Here is a 23,175-nt window from a genome sequence, read left to right on the forward strand (position 1 = left end):
TGAAAGGCTTAGGTAGAAGGACATCTAGCTATAGAGCCCTTTACAAGGTGTCAAAGAGCAGTAACTGATACTTAGTTAGAGCCGTCTCCTTTTTTTGGATGATGTAAATATTATTTCATTGATACATATCACATTATAAAGAAAAAAGCGGCAGTCACAAAAAGAAAACCCAAACATTATGCGCAACATGCTTTCAAAGTAAGCATGCGTGGACAAGCAGCTTTCTGAACCTGTGCATGAAAACATTATAGTTGAAAGGACTACAATCTTTGTGTACTGAAGCATAACAAATACACAACTTCCACCACAATCTTTTAAATATAAACCTACAACCCAACTAATAAAGCCCTTAACAATCTATTTAGCCCTTAACATCCCACACGTTCAACCTCTCGATTTGGAAACATCGTACTACCTGCAGACATCCACACTCAACATAGAAAAAACATCTAGCCACTGCCCAAGTTAGTTAAAATCCCCAATTTTCATGTACATATAAATGCATCCATATGAGACTCCCTTTTGAAAGCCCGGACGTATGAGAATAAACCAGAGTAATACTACCCCACAAGCTCAAGCACTAATCTTCATGCAGGGATGAAAAGCAAAAGCACAGCAAACCAAGAAGCTTGACCTTACAAGCACCTTTGGAACATGACACACAAGCAGAGATTGTTCAAGACACACCCCCAAGCTCCTAGTCTTCACAAATAGCATAACACAAATTCTACAAAATGGAAGCACACATTCTCTCTCTTTTTTTCGTGATAGGTACACATTCTCTTTGTCACTCACACACACACACACACACACACACACACACAGAGCAGCAGCAGCAGCACAACAAAAAAGTCTCTTAAAAGACAAAGAGCAGCAGTAGGCAGTTTGAAGTAGCACTACCATGCAATCACCCCCATTAAGGAAGGTCTTGCACACATTCAGCCACATATGCAACCCCCATTTTATTACAGGTGCATTAGCTCCTCCCCTTGTTAGCAGTTTTGGGCACCTCCACTAGGACTGAGCAGGCATCTAGGGCAGCAGCATGGGTACCAGGACCAGTTGGACAGCAGTGTGATGGGCAGGAGATCGTACAGGCAGCAGCAAGACACCTCGGACAGCAGGCAGGTCCACTCAGACTGCTATTCCACTGTCTCTTTCTCTCTCTCTCTCTCTCTCTCTCTCTCTCTCTCTCTCTCTCTCTCTCTCTCTACCACCAGTACTCAAAGGAACAATTGGGAAAGGTTGTCCCATTTGTGGAGTTGGGAGATCCAATGTTCATTGGAGTGAAGGGGAAGCATGCAAGAGTTGGGTATTTTGATCTGGAAGAGAAGATAAAGGTCATGAAGCAGACCAAGTCATTAGTGGGGACATCAGTGTGGATATCAGATGAACTGACACCATAACTCATGAATAGAGTAGCAAAACTTAGCAAAGTTAGAGAAGCCAGGACGGAAGGGAAGTGGGCAGTTTACAGAGGAGGGAAAGCTATCATTAGAGAATTCCTTGTGAAAGCCCCTGACAAAGGGACAATTCTTCAGTTTTAATATCTCGTCGCTAATGGATCATTTGTAATGTAGTGGCAACTCTTATGAGTCATAAGAGTTCTTTAAGCTCTTAAATTTTGCTCTCTCTTTTTATTTTGCTTTTGCTCATATGGCAATGACCCAAAGTGGACCTCCCGTGGATGTTAATATGACTCTCTCTATCTCTCTCTCTCTCTCTCTCTCTCTCTCTGTCTATCTATCTGTCTGTCCCTTTGGGTCGTGACATGGAAGTGTCGGGCAGGTCTGATGTGCTGGTCTGACATGGAAGTGATGGGCTGGTCTGACGTGCTACTCTCTCTCTCTCTCTCTCTCTCATGTTATGACATGGAAGTGATGGGAAGGTCATGACAGTTTAGGGGCAGGGAATAGACAGCCCTGAGGTGGCATGTGATGCTGGTCATGGCATGGAAGTGATATTAATGGTCTGATGTAACGCTAATGCTGGTCTGACGTGGTGGCATGATGCTGGTCTTATTGACGATGCTGGAATGATGTGTTGTTAATGCTGGTCTGATGTGAAGTTTTTAGACCCGGCGTGATCGACTGCAGGCAATACTGGTCATGTTGCAGTGAGAGACAAATACTGTGTACACTCTGAGAGATGAATGCTGTGTACACTCTGAGACAAATGCTGTGTACACTCTGAGAGATGAATGCTCTGAGCTCTGAATGCCTGGATGCGATACGGGATGCCTAAACTAAAGGAGACCTGTTATGGATATTGCTTGAAAATGCAGTAAATGCAGATATATAAACAACTTGGGATGCCATATTTCTGACTGCTAAAACTTGGAACATACCTGTGGATACAGTGTAGAAACTGTTAGTTCAATGAATGCAACAGTATATACATCTTTGTGTAAAATCTGATGTCACAGTGAATGCAGTATTTGTACATAAACTATGAATACAATGGTTATGCATTGGATACTGTCATGCCAGTAATGCAGTCCTGTATACTCTGCGGTCTGACATTGTGAGACAAGTTCTGAATATATTTAATGCAGTGAAGGCAAGGGGGACTTGTGAAATAATTTGGTAAGGGGAGTAGGAAAACCCTGAAAATTGCAGAAATCAAAAACATTGCTCTGATTTGATGTGTACAAAATCAAATCTGAGTATTTAGGAGATGAATCTGATTAAGAACTATCACAACCAGCCATGGAAGCAATGTTCCACACCCCTTCTAAGGACACACAGTACAAGACGTATGGCCATAGGGCCCATGATGACTGGACCTTCTCCCCAGGATCTGAGAGGCATGGAGAGGCCTCACGCACCATGAATGAAAAGAAGTATGAAGAAATTCATCTAATGATTCCTCTAAACTACAAATTATGAGACAGGAGTTGGAAAAAGAAATGCGAGAGCAGGTTGGGGCTGAACTAATGGCTAGACCAGAAGGCAGAAATGCAAGATATACAGATAAAGATTAAGAATGAATTGCAAGCACAAATGCTGTTTGAAATTCACATGCTCAAAGCTGAAATGCAAAAAGTGGTAGAGGCTCAAAAATACTCATCATGTGCTTGACTTTCCCTCATCCAATTGAAGTTGGAGCTCTTGTTGCTCTTTGATAGCTTGAGCATTATCCTATTTGATTTCTTCACACAGGCTTTTGAGAGTGGACACACTCCCACATGTATGACATTATCTTGCTAGGTTGGTTTCAACAATTAGTGATTGATTTAATGGATTGCTTAAGTAGAGATGTGGCTTGCAAATCTGAAATCTTGGAATTGAGGAAAGAATTGAACACATTTAAGAAAAAAGAAATAAATGTGCAAGAAGAACTACAAAAAGAGAGAGAGGCACTAAAGGCATGTGAAAGGGAGGTTCACTCATGGCTGCAGAAGTTGCAAAGAAAACGCATAAGCAGATAGAAGAGGCCAATTGAGGTAGAAAAAAAGAATAAAGGAACATCGGTGAACAAGATTGAGGTACTGAATGCTACCTTGGAAGAAGAGGCCAAGAGCCGAGCTAGGGTACTGCATGTGTGGGTAGTAGGATGGGAGGAGAAGAGCAGCCCATAGGAAGATGCTAAGACACTTGCCAAAAAAATTGGGGCTTCAAATGTGCCTATAGTTAGTGCCGGGAGAGTACGGAAAGAGGACTCTTAAGTCAAAAGCTTAAATCCTTTGCTTTGGGAACATAGAGAAAAAAAAAGGCCTTCCTCTCTAAGAGGAGAGTACTCAAAGGTGAGAAGATTTATTTGGATGAGGATCTTACCCCAACATAGATAGCACATTGCAAAGAACACATGCCTTAAGTATTGGAAGCCCACAAAGAGGAAAAATGGGTTGTTTATAGGGGTGGATGGATCATCATCACTGATAGAAGGACCACATGACAGTATAAGGCCTATAAGGCACTTAGGATGTCAGTATGGAATTCTAATGAAGCCCCACGCTTGGTTACTTTGAAGATAGCTTCCGAAATGTAGACATAGCCATGTACACAAAAACACACCAATGTAAAGGTAGCCAATTACCAGAGGTGTAGGGCTACATGTGGAAAAGTGCATTTTGTCTACCAGCTAGAAAACTGGGAAGCACTAGGGATTCAAGAGGTGTAGCCATACTATACTAGGAAAACTTGAAAAGGATGGTGCAGGTAATGAAGAGAGATAATGATGCACAATACTTATGGATTAGGATACATGCAAGAAGACTATCGAATATATTCATTGCAATATGCTACTTTCCTCTTACAAACTCAACCTATGCCACAGGAGATGGATCTCCCTTTGATGTACTCTATGAGGATATTATGAGATATGCTACCGTTGGGAACATATTATTAGTGGGAGATTTCAATGCATGCATTGGAGATAGACAATTTGACCTTTATATCCATGATAATGCCATGTTCAAAGAGATTGATATAGATGATATAGGCCTATATAGGAGAGCCTAGGATAAAGATGTGAGTACCTATGGGACACATCTATTGGCTTTGGGAAGTGCACATAGACTAGCCATCTTTAACGGTCTACCACAATGGCCAGGATCTGACACTTAGAGATGTTGAAATCACAAAGGAGGGGCAAGTATTGTGGATTTCTTGATAGGCTCACCGGCATTGATACTAGACATCCAAAACATTAAGGTATCTAAAAGACCAATTGGCATAGCAACAAATCATGCTATCTTGACTTTTGTGCTCTCTTGTGGACATGAAACATGGAACACCATACCTCTCTAAACATCCCAAAAATCACTTTGAGCAGATTATTAGAGGAATGTATAAGGGACTTAGCAGAAGCCATACATAGATCAACCATGTATGCATTTCCACACACCTTGCTTGACCTACACTCTCTATTGCTCCCCAAAATAGTTGGTTTCATGATGAGTGTAGAGTCGCTCAGGCTCGTGCTTACAGAGAGAAGTGGAGCTAGGCACTCGGACACATCGTCAAGCAAGGATATTCTTTAAACACCTTTTGCAGAAGAAGAAGCAAGACTACTTGGCGAAAGCACAAGTAGATATATATCAGTTCTTTTTGGGACATGATAGCAAGAATGCATGGAAGATGTTTCATGGAAAACAGCCCCCCATATAGATTACATCAGCAGATGCTTGGCTTAACTATGGAAGACAGCTAAATGATGTGCCAGGACAGCCATCTATGCAGCCCACACATGCCTATAGGCCAACAAGGTGGTCTTTCTTCACCTGGAAATTGGTCAGGCATACAATTTATAGATTAAAAAATGGGAGGGCATAGGATGAGGATGGGCTAGTGGCATAACATTTCTCATATGCTTATGACATACTAACACCCATACTAGCAATATGTTCAATAGAGTTGTATGAGAGGGCTTTCCTACGAGCTGGTCAAACAATACTATTCCACTCTTTAAGAGTGGTGATCCTTTGATCCCTAGCAACTACAAGATTATCATGATTGGCCATACCTTGGCCAAGATATATGGATCTATATTGGAACATAAACTCAGTGAGTGGGCTGAGATGCAAGGGAAGAGAGCACAAGGATAGGCAGGTTTTAGATGTGTATATACCACATTGGACCATATTCTCACACTTAGAGCCATTATCAAAAAGGAGGATGATGATCAATTGCTGCTTTGTAGATTCCTATAAAGCTTTTGATACAGTGCCTCGTATATGCATTATGAGCGCATTCTGCAGAGATTATAGGACGTTGGAGTACTAGAAGGTATATGATGGGGTATTATGCATTATATGAGATAGTGAAAGGTCATGTACGATCACCTGGGGGTTAGTAGAGAGGATTGACAATACTATAGAAGTGAAACAAGGATGCCAGCTGCCACCCACATTGTTTGGTTTATATATAGATGAAGTGTCTAATTACATTGACTGAGATGCTGGAGTTGAAGTCAACCTAGTAAGGGTGTTGATGCCAATAATATTGCATGCAAATAACATTGTTCTTATTTAGGATTCACTAGAGGGATTGTAGCACCACCTAGATTCTTTGCATGTCTTTTGTAGAGACGAAGATCTCATAGTAAACCTTGGGAAGGCCAAAACCATGGTCTTCAATGCTTTAGCAGCATGGGTGATTAGATCCATGTACTAGTTCACATTACGAGAAAACATAGTGGAGCATGTGAGGGAATATGTTTATCTGAAAATCGCCTTCTCTCGTCCATGTTTTACATTGAGAAGGGTATCAATGGCACGTCTGGCATGAGGCCATATAGCACTTGGGGCACTTGAGAGTCAATGTACTCACATATAGTTCTAGGAGCCTCGCACCAAACTATGGTGGTTTGACACCCTAGTCACACCTACACTACTGGAGCAAAGGTATGGGGCTACAACTTGTACCACAAGCATCTCAGTCCACTCAAAATCACCTCAAAGCGAGAGAGCACCCATATCCTCAACGGAATTGGGTGTGCTAGAGGGGCCTTCTAGTGATGAATCAAGAGAGGAGTCTACTATGGAAGATGTTTACCACGTAATTCTAAATAAGCCTATAGAAGCTCAAGATAGAATTAGAGATGCCGATGTGATAGAGATAGACCTTCGTTCATCGAATGATTTGCGACTGATCAAATTACGATCTATGCTTAGCATGGAGGAAAGGAAGGAGTACGTGTCCTTAATCTAGGAATTCCGTGATATATTGGCTTGGAGCTATTATGAATTGAGGGATATTCCCCATCGTTTAGCCATCATAATATTCCCCTAAAATAGAGAAGTCGACCTGTTTGGCAAAAAGTGAGATACATGCCTTTGAGTAAAGGGACGGGCTATTCGAAGAGTTACAGAAATTATGTAAGGCTGGCCTGATATTTTCCGTGCAACACATGGAGACTTATTGCTATTAGGCAGGCCATGGATCTTGCAATGTGATTGTCAAGTCGACATACCGGCTGGTTGTTTGGAGGCACTAGACAAGTAATAAATTGATCAAAGAAAGAGAGAGAGAGACTATTATGATGATTGGGATAGCACCAAAAGGCCACTAATCATGATGATAGCACGTATGATTAGGAGTAAGCCCACCACCCCACATCCCATTGTTAGAGTAGAGCTGGAGGCAGCATCCATGGTCACGGAGGCACTCTTCAGGGCAGTGACCTTTTGGCACATATTATGGGATCTCCCATGTCATAGATATTCCAGATTAGTACTAACTTCATCTAGAAAACTAGGAGCAATAGAGGGCAAGAAGTGCTGTTGGTTTTCACATATGACTATCTGGATGAGCCTACACGGTTTGGATATTGACCATCTTCCACCTTTTGACTAGAGCCTTGATTGCCCTACATTTTCTCTCAACCGATTAGAGCTGAACTAGGTGTTTAGAGCTAATATTTTGAGGACTGAGATAGTGAGGACATGGATCCACCCACCACTCTCTCTAGGATCGAAGATGGAGTTCTACCGGAGTCACTTCTTGTGTCTCTTTGATGATGGATTCATTATTCGACCAACATACATGGACACCCATCTCTCCCACAACATACAGACTACTATTGGACAGATTCGTACCTCCTCTCATGGGCTATAGATGGAGACAGGTAGATGGATAGATACACCAGTGGAGGATAGGACTTGCCAGCTTTGTAGCCGAGAGCTTGAGATAGAAGAACATTACATACATAGATGCACAATATATACTATGACATGCAAGGACAGTACCACTCCCTCTTCTGTGATGGTTTTGGACCTCATCATTATTTCATGGAGTATGAGGACCAGAGCCGCCTAGGTCTTTTCCTCCTTGAGCTCCAGAGGTGCCACATAGCACTGCTGCGAGATAGGATACTAGCTCACCCAAAGGGACCCACACAAAGAGTAGTGATAGATCTTTTTCATAGATCCGATGCTACTGACACTACTAGCCTTGCGGAGACAGAGCCACCTTGCTAGACACCTCCCATTCCATGTTGTGGAGACACATTGGATAGAGCCATTTCACTTCATTAAGCACGACGACCCCGTCTACCAAGACCAGATCTAAGGAGACCGCACCACAGCTGCAAATCTGAGCCATTATCACAAGACATCGAAGACTCACTACCAAGTATATTGGTGGAGTAGTTAGGGATCACATCATAGGTAAAAGTATGTGCAAACCTTGAGATTAGCTACAGTCTACAGTCCCCACCACATTTTTTTGTACATAGTTTTGTTAGATTTCGGTTTCATTTTCTTTCTACTGAAGGATGGATATCTTCATCACTGTCACCTGTCATAATCAAATCATCAACATAAATGACAAGTAGCATAATACCTTTCTCTGTTTTTCTCACATAAAGTGAGAAATCTGCCTTGGAAATCTGGAAGCCAATAGTGACAAGATACTGTCCTATCTTGTCAGACCATGCTCTAGGTGCTTGCTTCAAGCCATATAAGGCTTTCTTCAACCTGCAAAGAAACTCAGGATGAACAGCATGCACATAACCTGGTGGCTGCTCCTCGTCTGTGTGTTTAGAGTTATTGTTCAGTACATCATACACTTTTGCATTGCAACACTCTAACATGGAATCAAAGTAGCATTAAGGGGCTGATCGCATACTTAAAGTGGAGATTTTAGCATGACAACAAGATTGTGTTTTCATGGTCTGAGTGCAAGCAGGAGGGATGCACATCTACACAAGGTTCGAATGAGCAGAGATGGGAAGGAAAGGAGGCTTGTTTGTTGTTTTATGAGCATGAACAACTGTCAAAGCAGGAGAAAGGTTGTGTTTGCTGTGAGAGCAGGAAGAGATCAAAGCTCAGCTGAGAGTGGAGTAGACATTGTAGAGTGTGAGAGCACGACACCCAATGCAATAATTTGAAGTGTATGTGGAAGTACAAAGTACAACCCTTAAACCTTAGGATTGTAAGAGGGTGTTTACACCCGAAGTGTGTGAAACACGGTAAGTGCTTAAAATTGTGTAACATAGGCACATAAAATAAAGGGAATAAATCTTGGGGAAAAAACCTCTCGTACAGAGAGTAAAAAGTGCCCTAGTGTCCTACTGAAGATCACCAACACTCCTCTATGAGCGTAGGCGTGAGTCAAACCCAACAAACCCCCCCTAGAGTGAAGAGTGATCAAGATACAAGGATCATCCACCAAAGAAGATCAAATTTAAAGCATTGAGAAATGCTTCAAATTTGTCAGGAGGAAGAGCTTTGGTGAAGATGTCTACCATATTATTGGTGGTAGGACAATAGACAAGGATGATATCTACTGCATGTAGCCTCTCTCTGACAAAATGATAATGGATCTCAATGTGCTTCGTGAGTGCATGAAACATTGGGTTCGGTGCCACTGTAATGGCACTCTAACTGTCAGTGAACAAAAGAGTAGGCTCCGTGACAAATACATCCAGATTAGCTAACAAGCATCTATACGCATTCAACTGTGGTAGTGAAAGCTGCCTTGTATTCAGCTTCACATCACGATGTGGCAACAGTGGATTGTTTTTTGCTAAGCCAAGAGATGTAAGATGAGCTGAGAAAGAAACAATTGCCACTAGTGGAGTGATGAGAATCATGAACACTAGCCCAATGAGAATCACCGTAAGCATGTAAGTGTAGTGTTCCCCCCTTGGCATAAAGCAATCCAAGAGTCCTAGTATCCTCCAAGTAATGGAAAACACGCTTGACAGCTTGCCAATTGACATGCGTGGCTGATGCATATATTTGCTCAGGGCTGAAATTGCAAACTGTATGTTCAGCCTAGTGTTGCATAAGTAGATAAGGCATCCAACTACTGGAGCATATGTGTGGATATCAAACAAGTCACTGTCATCATGCAATGACAACTTCAATCCAGGTTCCATTGGTGTACAAATTGGCTTGCAATCCTGTAAGCCAAACCTCTCAAGAAGTTTACCAATGTATCTTGACTGTGACAATCCAATGCCTTTAGCATCATGAATGAACTAAATGCTCAAGTAATAGTGCAAAGGTCCCAAATTTGATATCTCAAAAGTTTTCTGTAAATTTTGTTTGAATGCTGAAATGTCATCAATATGTGTCCCTATAAGCAAAAGATCATCAACATATAGACATATGAACAGCAAGGACCCCCCCTCTTCACATACCTAAAGGGTAGACTCTGATGAGCTGTTTATGAACCCTTGGCTAAGTAAAAAGGTATCAATCTTTGCATACCAAGCTCGAGGAGCTTGTTTCAAGCCATATAAATCCTTTTCAGCTTACACACCAAGTGTTCAGATCCCTCAATTGCAAAACCAATGGGCTGCTGTACATACACTTTTTCTCAAAGTTCCCCATGTAAAAATGCAGTCTTTATATCTAGCTGATGCACAGACCATCCATAATGGGCAGCTAAAGCAACCATAGACCTAATGGTAGTCATGTGGGAGGTAGGGGCAATGTCTCCTCATAGTCAATGTTTTTCTTTTGTGCATAGTCCTTGGCCACAAGCTTGGCTTTATATTTGTCAATGGATCCATCTGCATTCCTCTTCAGCTTATAGACCCATTTTGTTCCAATGGCTTTCTTCCCAATAGGCAAAGACACTAAGTCCCATGTTTGATTATTTATGATGGAATCAAACTCAGCTTGCATTGTTGCCATCCAATGCACACTATGTTGTGCATCCTCAAAACATTTGGGCTCCTCATCATCAACTGTATGTGCTGCCATAACAAAATCCATGGTATGTGCACCATCATGCATACGAGCTTGCCATCTAGTACGACCAACAATAGGAGCATCCAAATTACTATCTTTCATAGTCTATAAATACCATCTAGGCATTTATCTAGCCTCCTGATTGTGTATAAGCTCTTGCTGAATTTCAGATTCAGCACCATGTTGAATATTCAGATCAGCCATGGGCTGATTTTCTGCATTACCCAATGGAGTAGTTGGCTGAACATTAAGTTCACTTGTTGAAACTCCAGCTGTATCACAGAAAGAAATGGGCAGCAGCCTTTCAAATACATCACTGGCAGCCTAATACGTGTCAAAACCATCAAGGGATAATTCTGATTTTTCATCAAAAACCACATCCCTACTGACAAATACATTTTTAGAGACAAGATCATATAATCTATATCCTTTGCTTTCACTACTGTACCCCACAAAAGTGCATTTGACAGTCTTGTTATCGAACTTCTTCCTGAGTACCTTGGGAATGTGTGCATATGCAAGACACCCAAAAGTATGAAAATGCCCAACAGAAGGTTTCTGACTGTTCCAAGCCTCAAAAGGCATGATATTCTTTAATGCCTTGGTGGGGTATCTATTTAAGACATGGCAAGCACACGTATCTACTTCCATCCAAAAACGATGTAGCAAGCTCCTTGCTTTCTGCATACATCTAGCTACCTCCATGAGTGACCAATTCTTCCTCTATGCAACCCCATTTTGCTGTGGAGTATCAGCAGTAGTGTATTGATGAACAATGCCCTTCTGCTTCAAAAAAGAATTCAGCATAGAGGACATGTATTTCCCCCCTCCGTCCCAATAGAGAGTCTTCACCCTGCAGCCAAATTGGTTTTCAACAAGTGCTAGAAAAGCCAAAAATGCATCATACACTTCTGACTTTTTCACTAAAGAGTAGACCTAGTAGGAACAAGTAAAGTCATCGATAAAAGTGACGAAGTAGTAAGAGCCACCCAATGACTTTGTCTGCATAGGGCCACATACATCTAAGTGAACAATCTATAACCTAGCAGTGGCTCTAAAAGTAGCATCACAAGGAAACAAAAAACGATGCATTTTTCCCAAAATACAACCCTTGCATAAGTGCTCAGGAGGTCTCTCCAAGAGAGGTAAACCATCAAGCATCTGTGTATGCTTCAAAAGCATCAAGCTACCATAGTTTACATGCCCCATGCGAGCATGCCATAACTCCACCTGTAACATAGCAGGAGTAAGAGTGGACACTAAATAGGCCGACTGATCAACTGAAAGAGCATCCAACTCATATAGCCCATGACATAGAGTACCAGTCAAAACCAAAGTCATGTGTTTCTTATCTCTTACGATGCATCTGTCATCATCAAAGATGACTTGCAAACCACACCGTGCCAAAGAGAAAATAGATAACAAATTCTTCTTTATACCTGGCACAAACAAGGCATCCTGCAAGCGGAGAATAGAGCCATCAATGGCTGTTAACACAATCTCTCCAATATCTCTAATAGGGGATAATGCATTATTGACACACTGTACAGGCTTGTCAACTAGGGCTGCAATTACAGAAGCAAACAAATCTTTGTGAGATGTGATGTGCCTAGAAGCACCGTTGCCAAAAAACCATGTGTGTGCATCCTCAGTAGAGCTAAATGCTCTATTAGCCCAATAAGAGTCATAACTTCATGTATAAAAATGATAGTTCCTGTTTGCAACAAAGGATGTTGACTCAGTAGCAGTGAAAGGTGCATCAGAAACACACATCCCTGACTCCTCCTTGGCTATGTGCTTTCTACACTCACTGATGTAGTGGCGTGGCTTCTTGCAATAGTGACACTTGCCCTTCTTGGCTTGTGTGCCCCCTTGTTTCTTATTGCCCTGTGAAGTGCCTGAAGTCCCAGAGCTCTGCGGAACATTCTTTACTTGGCTACCCTTGCCATTTTGCCGTGCCATAAAAGCTTGCTCAGAGGCTATAACATCCACATCACTGTTCTTTCATGTTTGCTCTTCCTCTAAGAGCAAATTGACTAGGTGAAGGAAAGTAAGTGGCTGTGGGGAAATCCTCATAGTGAGGTTCAAGGCCGTATGAAAGGCTAAGTACGAGGGCGGCGATGAATTCAAGGTAGTAGATATCATATGTGCATCTAAGTAATACTCATCGACATTCATAAGTTGCTCACGCATGTCCTAAATTTTATTTAGGTGATCTTGCATAGAATCACCCTCATCCATCTTCGCTGTCTCAAGCTCTTTCTTTAAGAAAGAGATGTGCATCTCATTCTTTCCAACAAACATCTGCTCCAAGGCTAGCCAAACTTCTCGTGAAGAAACTACAGAATGAATGTGAGGGATAATAGACCACTGAATTGCCAATGCAATTAGCAACAAAGCCTACCCATCTCGTGTATCCCATGTCTTTTGTGCTGTTGATCTCTAGGGAAGTGGCCGAGTTGGAGTAGGCTGGACAGGCTGAGTTGCCCGCTATCCACGTCCTCCTAGAGGAGGAGTAGCAAGAGCCATAACTCTGGGCCTAACTTCTTCACCACTGACATAATCCCAAACATTCTTCGCAATCAGTACATTCTTCATCATGAAGGACCAGAGTGAATAGCTATTATCATCCAACCTATCCTCCTTGGATACGCAAGTAAATACATCACCTCCCTAATTTTCCATGATAAACAATGCTGATCAGAGAGCAAAAGAGCAATGTCTCAAGCTGGACCACAACCTGGAAATCTCAGAATTTTCAGAAATTACAGCAAGGTAGTATCTTGCTGTAATTAGCAAATTGAAGCACACTCTGTCAAAACTGTCTGACATGCACGCAGTCCAAGTTGCAATAAATGCTCAATAGCACTATAGATGCAAAAGCCCCAAAATTTATTGTCCCAAAATGCTCAAAATTATTCTATTTTAGACTATCACAGATGTACATATATCAATCTATGAGCTAACTGCAAAAGCTCCAAAATGTTGGGCCCAAATGCAAGAAATCCATGTTGTAATCGTGTCCTAGACATGTATTGAAGTTGCTAATGCTTGCTCGGGCAAAAACCCCTTCCAAAGAATTAGAGGGAATAAAAAATCGATAATTTTTTCTTGTTTGTTACCTTTGATATGGACTGAGCTAGTCATGGAGGTGACTGAAGGTAGTATGGACTAGTGGCTGGAAAAATTGGCGTGCTAACTTGGTAGGTTGGAGTAGACCTAGATTGGCGGGTGCTGGGAGTTGGAGCAGCAAGCGGTGCTACTCGAGCGGGAGTAGCAAGTCTTCAATGTCCAGGTGCAAGGGCAACACAAGGGCAGTGCAGTCAGGTCTGGAGCAAGCAGGCAACAAGGCGGAGAGACAGGCTAACGTGGTAGCACAGGACAAAGGGGAGGGATTGTGCAACGCTTGGCTGATGGGGCTGCGCAAGACAAAGGGTGGCGTAGGACAAAGAGCAGGGACAAGGCGACGCCTGCTGATGGGTCGGAGGGCGATGCAAGATAGAGAACGTGCTGCCTGGCATGACAGACTGGAAAATGTGAGAGACACTATAGCACCCTGCCTATTGGTGGTTCTGCTGGAGATGGTGAAACCGCTGACAACGGCAGAGGAGTTGGAGTCGATGGCTCTTAGGTCAACTGAGCTGAGACTGAGCTCTGATACCAAATGTGAGAGCAAGAAGAGATCAAAGCTCAGCTAAGAGTGGAGTAGACAATGTAGAGTCCGAGAGCACGACACCCAATGCAATAATTTGAAGTGTATGTGGAAGTACAAAGTACAACCCTTAAACCTTAGGGTTGTAAGAGGGTGTCCACACTCGAAGTGTGTGAAACACGATAAGTGCCTAAAATTGTGTAACATAGGCACATAAAATAAAGGGAATAAATCTAAGGGAAAAAAACCTCTCGTACGGAGAGTAAAAAGTGCCCTAATGTCCTACTAAAGATCACCGACACTCTTCTGTGAGCGTAGGTGTGATTCAAACCCAACATTTGCAACCCTTTGGAACATATTTGATTTTAATTGCCACCAACAGTTAAAGTTTGTTCAAGGAGTGAAGGAAGCCCTAGAAAGCTGTTTTTTCGGAGTCAGAGAGGGCTACCCAATTCGTGTAGAGCCATTCAGAAGGCCATGCCTTCCGAAGTAGCTGATTTGGAGTTTCACACCATCATGGACCATAAGGTTCCTATCCTTCCAACTCTTCCCCAAGATCAAAAGCCTGATAGGGAAAATTGTTGAGCTAAAAATGCATTAGCTTTACTAAATCAGCCCCAAAATATGGTTAATTAATGAAAAAACCTTGTTTATTTAAAAGAAATGCGTTTCTAGAGAGTGTTTGTGTTCCTTAAGCACAAATCCACTTGGGAGGGCCCAAACTTTCTATAAATAAGTATGCTACCCTCCATTCAGCCCTAATCTCATTTTTGCAGGTTTCAAGTGTTTTCAGCTTGTTGCCCACACCCCTTTTGTGCAAAACATCACAATCTCAGCTGTCCCTTGCTGTCATCTACAGTCTCGCGCTTGTTTCCAATCCTCCACCTCCCATTTACTGCTGTTTCTAGCGACAGGCAACTGCTGTTGACCACCTGCACAGCTGTCGTACAGCTTGCCACATCAACATATTGCTGCGTTTGCAGGCCCCAGCTGTCGCCAGCATAGTTTTATCTCTCCTGACTACTGTCACTGCAGTTTTCTCTCTCCTTGCTGTCGCAACATATTTTCTCTCTCCACTGCTGCCTGTGTTTGTTGTTTTCTCTCTTCTACAGCCTATGTTTTTAGTCTTTCTCTCTCCTCACCTGCGTTTTTAGTCTTTCTCTCCAGACTGCCGTCTACATTAGATCTAGCTATCCACTATTGCATTTGCTGGTGTTCGACATCCAGAGGCTGCCTTGCTATGATTTGGGATTCGTTCGGATTGCAACACACTCTCTAGCTCATTACCCCTGCCTTGATCCTTGAGATACAAGAGTTCGAGGTTCAATATTCATTCACTACATAGTGTGTTTGTCACATGAGCATTGTATATTCAGTAATCATATCATTTCATTTATTCACTGTGTTCATTGTCTCTGAGTTACCTAACCCTAACTATGTTCTTTTATCAATTTGTGCTTTGTCGTACAATTGTTATTTGTGTTTCTGTATTAGGGTATTTCTTTACATTGTATCAGAGCATGGTACTCTCTATTAAGAAGAGTGCTAGGATTTGCTCTGAGGACACACAAAGTGTACGACCACGATAGAAACACAAAGACACAGACATAGACCCAGAGGGCAAAACTCAAACCCTAAGTGAAAAACTCAAAACTCAAACACAAAATTCAAACACAAACAGAAGAAGGGAGAGAGAGAACAGAACTCTGAAGTGAATGAATGCTGTAATGTAAGAGTATACAGTGTGCTCAAGGGCAGAGCAATGTCGGAGTGTGACATCCACAGAACACGGATCCCAAGTGTGTGACCACCAGTCGGAGTGTAGGAGTGCTGAATAGTGAATGGCAGCAGGTTGGTCACCAAAACGCAGCAATCTGGAGGCTGAAAACTGGTAAACATAGCAATGTACCACCAATCAAGGGCTGGAAACTGTGCACAGTCTACTGTAAACAACAGGTTGAAACAGTGTGTGAGAGTATTGTATAATTTAGCTCAACACCCCCTCTCAAGCCCAAAACTGAGCCGAAAGGTTAGGCCAGCCATGGTGATGTTTATGTACCCCAAGGCGTCCCATCCCAAAGCAGCCAAGGCATCGGAAAAAGGGTGCACGTCGGCTGCCCAGTGACCTACCAAGACTACAGAGGCGATGATTATCTTACCAAGGGAATCCAAGTAGTCACCCCAAAGAGGACAGGGCATCAGGCAAAGGGTGCACGTCGGCTAACTAGTGGCCTACCAAGTCCTACAAAGGCAGATAGAACCACATTGAATTTTGTGTATTGTTTTTTTTTTTGAATAAGTGTGGTAAATTTTACGGGATGCGGCCGATTGAGTAATAGTGACCCAGAAGACGGGAGTAGGGAGGATACACCCAACACATCACAAAACAGTACAAGCTAACCCATCCACTCAGGGTATCGATGACGAGGAAAAATAGGTGATGAGGTAGCCATGTGATGAAGAATGATGGTGGTGTGGTAACAACAGCCGCCGGTGGAAACAAGTTAGGATCTGCTCAAGTGGTGCTCTGCACAATGAGATGCAAAGTATGCTACATGCTGAAGAATGCTCATGCAGCAGGTGGTGCCACTTGGACAATGTCCCTCATGGAAAAATTGTTCACTTGCCCAAGCACCCTAGTACAAAGATGATGAAATTATGCAATGCAAAGGGTAAGGTACAACAGGGGGGAGAAGCCGATGTCGAAGACGAAGTGCTCAAGCCTGTAGAGTACCAAGAAGGGTAGGAACCCCCTCTCAACCTGGATGTAGATGCCGAAGAAGGAAGAGGAGCCTGATGTCGGTCTTCGTGTGGTGCCGAGAACCATAAGGAATGAAGAGGAGGAGGAAGCATCCCAGCTGGAAGATCTAGGTAGAAGTCACCGCCATGATAGCATCAAGAGAGATGCTGCACGATCCACCTCAGGAGGGGAAGCCTCCATGCTGGTAGAAGAGTAAAACTCCAAGGATGATGAAACCATGAAGGAACGGCGCACATCCCAAGTCTCCAGTCCAGGTAGGATTGGGCAAACCTGCATGTTAGCCCTACACTGAAAACAAAACCTGCAAAGGAGATCAAAGTCTGCAATCACAAAGGTCACTAGTGAGATACTCCAAAAACAAAACAAAACAAAACAAAAATGAAAAGCTAACTGAAGGAACAAGTGCAAAGATGCAAATGTGTATGTGTGTGTGAGTAAATGCAGCGGAAGACTTAAAATGTAGAGATAAAAATCCTACGGGCCCAACTCTAAGAGTGCGAAAAATGAATGCTAGATTGACCTAGGGTATCTGAAAGGACCTAGAGACATGCTAGTCTAAGAAGGTGGCCACCATCGCGTACATCTAGTAGCAGGGCTCTGCCAAGGGAACACTTGACGAGGTGGGAAGGAAGGTGAGATAGATGCATGAAGTGCAACGGGATCGGAACCTACAAACCAATCAACCAATTCCTCAGGGGTAGTGAAAGAGATGGGCTGCTGAGGTTGTACTCGAGCCACATGTCCAGCAGCAACAACAGGTGTTGAAGGAGCAGATGAAGTAGGAGTGGAAGGTGTAGCCCCACTGGACTGTGGAGTCGCAGTGGTTTGCTGAGGCTTTTTAGGTGGAAGACCTTGGGCCTTGGAGCGATACTCCTCGTTCACATGGCCTGCTCTCTGGCAGTGTATGTAAAACTGGTTTTTCTTAGGGAGTTGCTGCCAAATAGGTCTTGATTCTTTGGTTCCATCAGAGGAAGAGGAGTCACCCTTTGATTGGCTTGCCTTTGCATCTAGCGAGTTTTTACCACTGGTGCTTTTCCCTCCCGAAGAAAAAGCAACCAACCCCCTCTGCTTTGAATAAGGTTGTGATGAGGATTTCTTGTGGACTTGTTCATGCAGCCTTGCGTAATGCAAGAACTGGCACTCAAACTCATAGAAGGTTGGCAATCGACGTTGGGAGATGATGTGTTGAATGAAATTTAAGTATTTTGTAGGCAACTTATTCAAGATGAATGTAACCTCATCGTCATCTGACTTTGGAGAGCCAGTAGTGGAAAACTCGACAAGTAACCACCTATAGTCAGCCAGCTTGACTTTCAGATCATCCCCTTCCTTAAGAGAGAACTCTTGAAGCTCAAAGTTAAGATTGATGCGCCGAGTACGATCACGAGCTGCATAGTGGTCGAGAAGGTGACTCCAACGCTATGACGCAAGCGGGAAGTACCGCAACTGAGAGTGAAACTCAAGAAGCAATCCCTGCATTAGCTCAACATTGGATGTAGCATTGCGGACTCTCGATTGATGGATGTAGTCAGGGTAAGCTAGTCGAGGGTCTGGCATAGGCTCTAGACCAATGACGAGGTCCCAAAGACCCTGAGACTCAAGCACTTGTTGCATGAAATTCGACCAAGTAGTGAAATTTGACCCGTTGAAACGTGTCTGATCCGTGAAGGCATTCTTGACCGTTGCAACAGGAGTGGTAGTGCTCAGAGATGGATAGTGTGAAAAAGTGTAGTGGGGGTAGTATGGGGGAGTGGAGTACACTTGGGAATGGGCCCCAAAGTGCCGACCAGGCATGCGGGTAGTGTGCAAGGTGGATCCATAGGTAGGGATGGGCTGACTAGGCATGGGCATGGTAGCCACATGAGGAACCCAAGGAGGTGGGATGGGAACATGGGGAGCAGAAGATGGGAATCCCTGCGTACGTGTAACCTAAGGAGAGTGTGAAGATGCACCATAAGCTAAGGATGGAAATCCCTGCATATGAGTGGTCATGGGAGATGTGAAGCTGGGGATACTGAGGGGGATGCCCATCACAGTCGACCCAGGAGTTATGGATGTGCTCATTTGGTGAAAGGTGAAAGGCATTGTGTTAAAGGGTGGCATTCCCCCTAACGAAGTACCATGGTGCAAAGAGGTAGAGAATAGGGTGGAGAAGGAAAAGGTGCTAGGAGCGGAGATGAAAGATCCAACCCCTAGGGTGTGTGAAGCAGATGTGGACTGTAATCCAAGATTTTGGAAAGATAATGAGAGATGATCAAGGTGTGATATAGAAGAGGGTGGGATGGGAGGGAAGTGAGAAGAGTGTGTGATGTGCTCAAATGAAACAGAAGCTATAGATGTATCTCAATTCCATTTGCTTCGTGAGCCCCCTCTATTGAAGTTCACATACACAAAGCCATCCGGATCCTATACCTCAAAAGAAGAAACATGTGAGGGTTTTGATTCATGCAACACAAAAGAATTGTACAAACCTGACATTGGACCTGGCTAAGATGATGAAGATGGATCGCCAGACGTTCTCAATGCCGTATGTCCTCCATGAGCGGAGAGGTGGCCACCCTCACCGACCGGTCTGGATGTGGTAGCAAAACTGGTAGGAGGGGTGTAAACATCACCGTACTTGTTGCGATAGTACTCCTCAAAGTCCTCCTCTGTCATGTTAGTAAAATCTAGTGAAGGTGGAGTGCCGTCCTCCTCACCGAGTCCATAATGCTGTCTCAAGGCCTCCAATGATGGAGAAGCCTGATCAGACATCATAGGAATTGGAGAAGAAGGTGTCTGGGACATTGTGATTCGGTTATGAGTCGTATTGTGTGCCTCGCACAAAGACTAGCTCTCAACAATATCCGCAGGATACTCTTTACAAGAGCACCGGCTCTGATACCATGTTAAGAAGAGTGCTAGGGTTTGCACTGAGGACACACAGAGTGTACGACCATGACAGAAACACAAAGACACAAACACAGACACAGAGGGCAAAACTCAAACCCTAAATGCAAAACTCAAAACTCAAACCCTAAACGCAAAACTCAAAAATCAAACACAAAAACTCAAACACAAACAGAAGAAGGGAGAGAGAGAACACAACTCTGAAGTAAATGAATGCTGTAAATGAATGTAAAGAGTGTACAGTGTGCTCAAGGGCAGAGCAATGTCGGAGTGTGATGTCCACCGAAGACGGATCCCAAGTTTGTGACCACCAGTCGGAGTGTAGGATTGCTGAATAGTGAATGGCAGCAGGCTGGTCACCAAAACGCAGCAGCCTGGAGGCTGGAAATTGGTAAATGCAGCAATGTATCACCAATCGGGGGCTGGAAACTCTGTACAGTCTGCTATAAATAGCAGGTTGAAATAGTGTCTAAGAGTGTCGGGCTGCAATGCTGAAAACACAGGCTGGCTGACTGTGGAGATGATGGACAGCAGGCTGAACAGCAGTCTGGGACAGTTTGGAGCAGTTGCCAGTAGCTGAGAGCTGTCGCCTATAGCAAAGGACAGGATGAAGATGATGTGGCTGCAGTCAATGATGGTTGGACAGCAGATGGAGGTGGGCTGCAGGTTAGAAACTGGGCGCCAATAGCAACAGAGGGTGTGTGGGCTGGTGTAACCTGCAAACAAGGATCATAGCTGAATAGGGGCAGCCTGTCTATTTATAGATCTGGAAGGGCGCCCCAAAAATTAGGGTTTCCACTAAACTTTCTAGAACCGCTTCCCATTTTAGGGTTTCCACTGAATTCTCTCTCGAACCGCTCTCCGTTTAAGGGTTTTACTCTAAAAGAGCATTTTTAGTGTGTTTTGGGGCTGTTTAAGAGGCTAATCAGCAAGTAATGCATATTTTAGCTCAACACTCTCCGAGAAACCTAGGTCTTTGATCATTTTGCAGGAGAAAGAACAGTAGGTTCAAATGACTTCGAACACAACAATGCCAATTCACTCTCCAAAACCAACTATGCTGAGAACCGAGCGAGAGTGGGCAGATCAGCTTGCTCCACAAAGTTCCAACATGGTACTGTGTGAAAGGACTAATCAGTCTTCATTGTATTCAGCTTTTTTCTCTGCTCAATGCAGATCATTCTTCTCTTCTTGCTTTCTCTTTTCCTCTCCTTTTCTCTCCGTGTTCGTGATTCTCTTCCATTGCACTCTCTCGCACCAATCTCCCACAATGTGTATAGGAGTCATGATTATCCGTTTTTTGAGTTTCCAATTGTAGAGAGGGGTGAGGAGCACCCTATTCTTGGAAATCCAAGTGATCGTTGGCACACCCAAGATATTTGAATATCTCACCCTTTGAATTAGCTTGTAGCCATAGTGCTCTAGCCACTAAGTTGTGTCATCCTAGACCAAGTAAAACATTTGCAACCTAGTGCAATCAATTTGTGAGTCAAATAAGCCAAATAATTTTTGAAAAACTATTATGAGGGTATCTAACTAAACTCACTTAGCTAGTTTCTATGGAGCTGCTAGCTTTTGAGGCTCCTACTATTAAGAAGATTACTCCTCTAGCAAATTCTCTATCATTGGATGTTCCAAAGACTTCAACAAAGGTAAACCAATGGGGGGAGTATCAGCCTCCCCCTTGTCAAGCATCTGATACACTATAATGCACGGATTGATGGACTTCTCAAGGAGTAGCACCCACAAGATTGTTCGGAGTGATCTCGAAGGAACCAAACGCATTTAATGGGTTGATGATCTATGCAATGCACAATCAAGAGCTAACATCCATGAATGCTGGCCATGTAGCAGGAGTTAGAGGCTATTGAGCCGCGTGGCAGGTAGCTTGGGCCATGGCCTGTACATAGAAAGTTTATCGTAGTTAAATGGGTCTTCAAGACCAACTACTTCAAGGATGGCACCTTGGATAAACACAAGGTATGGTTGCTTGCCAAAGGTTTTGCAAAGCAGCCGCATGTGGACTTCAACAAAAACTTTGCCTCTACAACCTACATGGCTACTATTCAAACTGCTCTAGCCTTCATTAGCCATAGGAGATGGCTTGTGTATGACCTAGATGTCAAGTTTTCTTTCTTAAATCGTGATTTACAAGAGGAAATCTATGTTGAGCAACCTCTTGGGTTAAAAAGATCGATTCTTTCTTTCACGAGAACTCAAGGTACCAAAGATTCCAAATTTATATATCCACACTTCAGCGGGAGGGCCCGCGTTACTCATTCTCTATGTGGACAATCTCATTCTCATAGTAGGAGGCACTACATGAGAGGGGTGAGAAAATTGACATGGGTCTGCTTATTTTTAATCACTTCCATCACTTAAATTTATTCTCTATAGAAACAAAGTAAGTCCTAGCAAGCTTCTTTTTTTGAGTTTGAGGGGGGTACCCAACTCCTACAGAGCTATTCAAAGGCCATGTCTTTTGAAGCTGATTTGGAGTTTCAAGCCATTGTGGACCATAGGATTTTTGTCCTATCAGCTCTTCCCCAAGATCGGAAGCTTGATGGAAAAAATTATAGCATTTGGTGTGCAATGATGGAGGCCATCTTGGAGTCTTATGATCTGGTTAAGCTTGTGATTGAAGATATTGACCGTCCAAAGGTCAAAGATTTTGCCACTTTCTCAGGAGGAGAAGCAATAGTTGGATAAGGTTTATGCAAATTGAGAAAATTTCATGCACACATTTTCTCGTTCCTATTTCTCTCATGTACACCAGCCGTAATTACTCACATTAAGCTTTTGGCACATGCTCATGAGATATGGTTGGATTTGGATCAGCTTTACAATTAGGTGATGATTATGAAGCGCTTGTCTGTGGGGTTTAGATGTGGACTTTGAGCCCCCACAAGTCCACCTCCATGTGAGAGCTCATTGATAAGCTCCGACAATTGCAAATGCAAGTTGAGAATGATAAGGCAATTTCATCCAAAGATATAGAGGTGAGTTTGTTGTCACAATTGCCTCCCCAATTTTGTGCCTTTTACTCCACTTTGATTGCTTCGAGCCATACTTAGAGACTTAAGAGGTGTCCTATGGTATTGGATCAAGAGGAGCAACTTAAGACACACTCCTCCAATTTCACCGGCTCTTACAAGTCAAAGCTCCCAAAAGAGAGGGAAAAACAAAGGAGAAAAAGCATGATAAATCTGAGGATTCTACTTGTCACAC

At 43.2% G+C, this 23,175-nt stretch overlaps 1 protein-coding gene and 1 long non-coding RNA gene across 6 annotated transcripts in view; one reads left to right on the forward strand and one right to left on the reverse strand.

The window, feature by feature from the left end:
• The window catches only part of LOC148015510 (uncharacterized), a 170,023-nt gene that overhangs the window by 54,972 nt on the left and 91,876 nt on the right, over nucleotides 1–23,175 (forward strand). The window lies entirely within an intron of this gene.
• Nucleotides 1–23,175, reverse strand: part of LOC148015512 (uncharacterized) — a 42,025-nt gene that overhangs the window by 2,377 nt on the left and 16,473 nt on the right. The window contains exon 2 of one of the 2 annotated variants that reach the window (XM_087665556.1): nucleotides 8,286–8,419. The exons of the other annotated variant lie outside the window; for it this stretch is intronic. Within the exon in view, the coding sequence (XP_087521682.1) occupies nucleotides 8,286–8,419 (134 nt within the window). The remainder of the gene's footprint in view (nucleotides 1–8,285; nucleotides 8,420–23,175) is intronic. 2 annotated transcript variants of the gene reach the window in all.

This window comes from Lygodium microphyllum, chromosome 24, assembly GCF_053477565.2.
Source record: "Lygodium microphyllum isolate KBCC chromosome 24, Lygodium_microphyllum_v1.1.10, whole genome shotgun sequence".
Classification (NCBI taxonomy): Eukaryota; Viridiplantae; Streptophyta; class Polypodiopsida; order Schizaeales; family Lygodiaceae; genus Lygodium; species Lygodium microphyllum.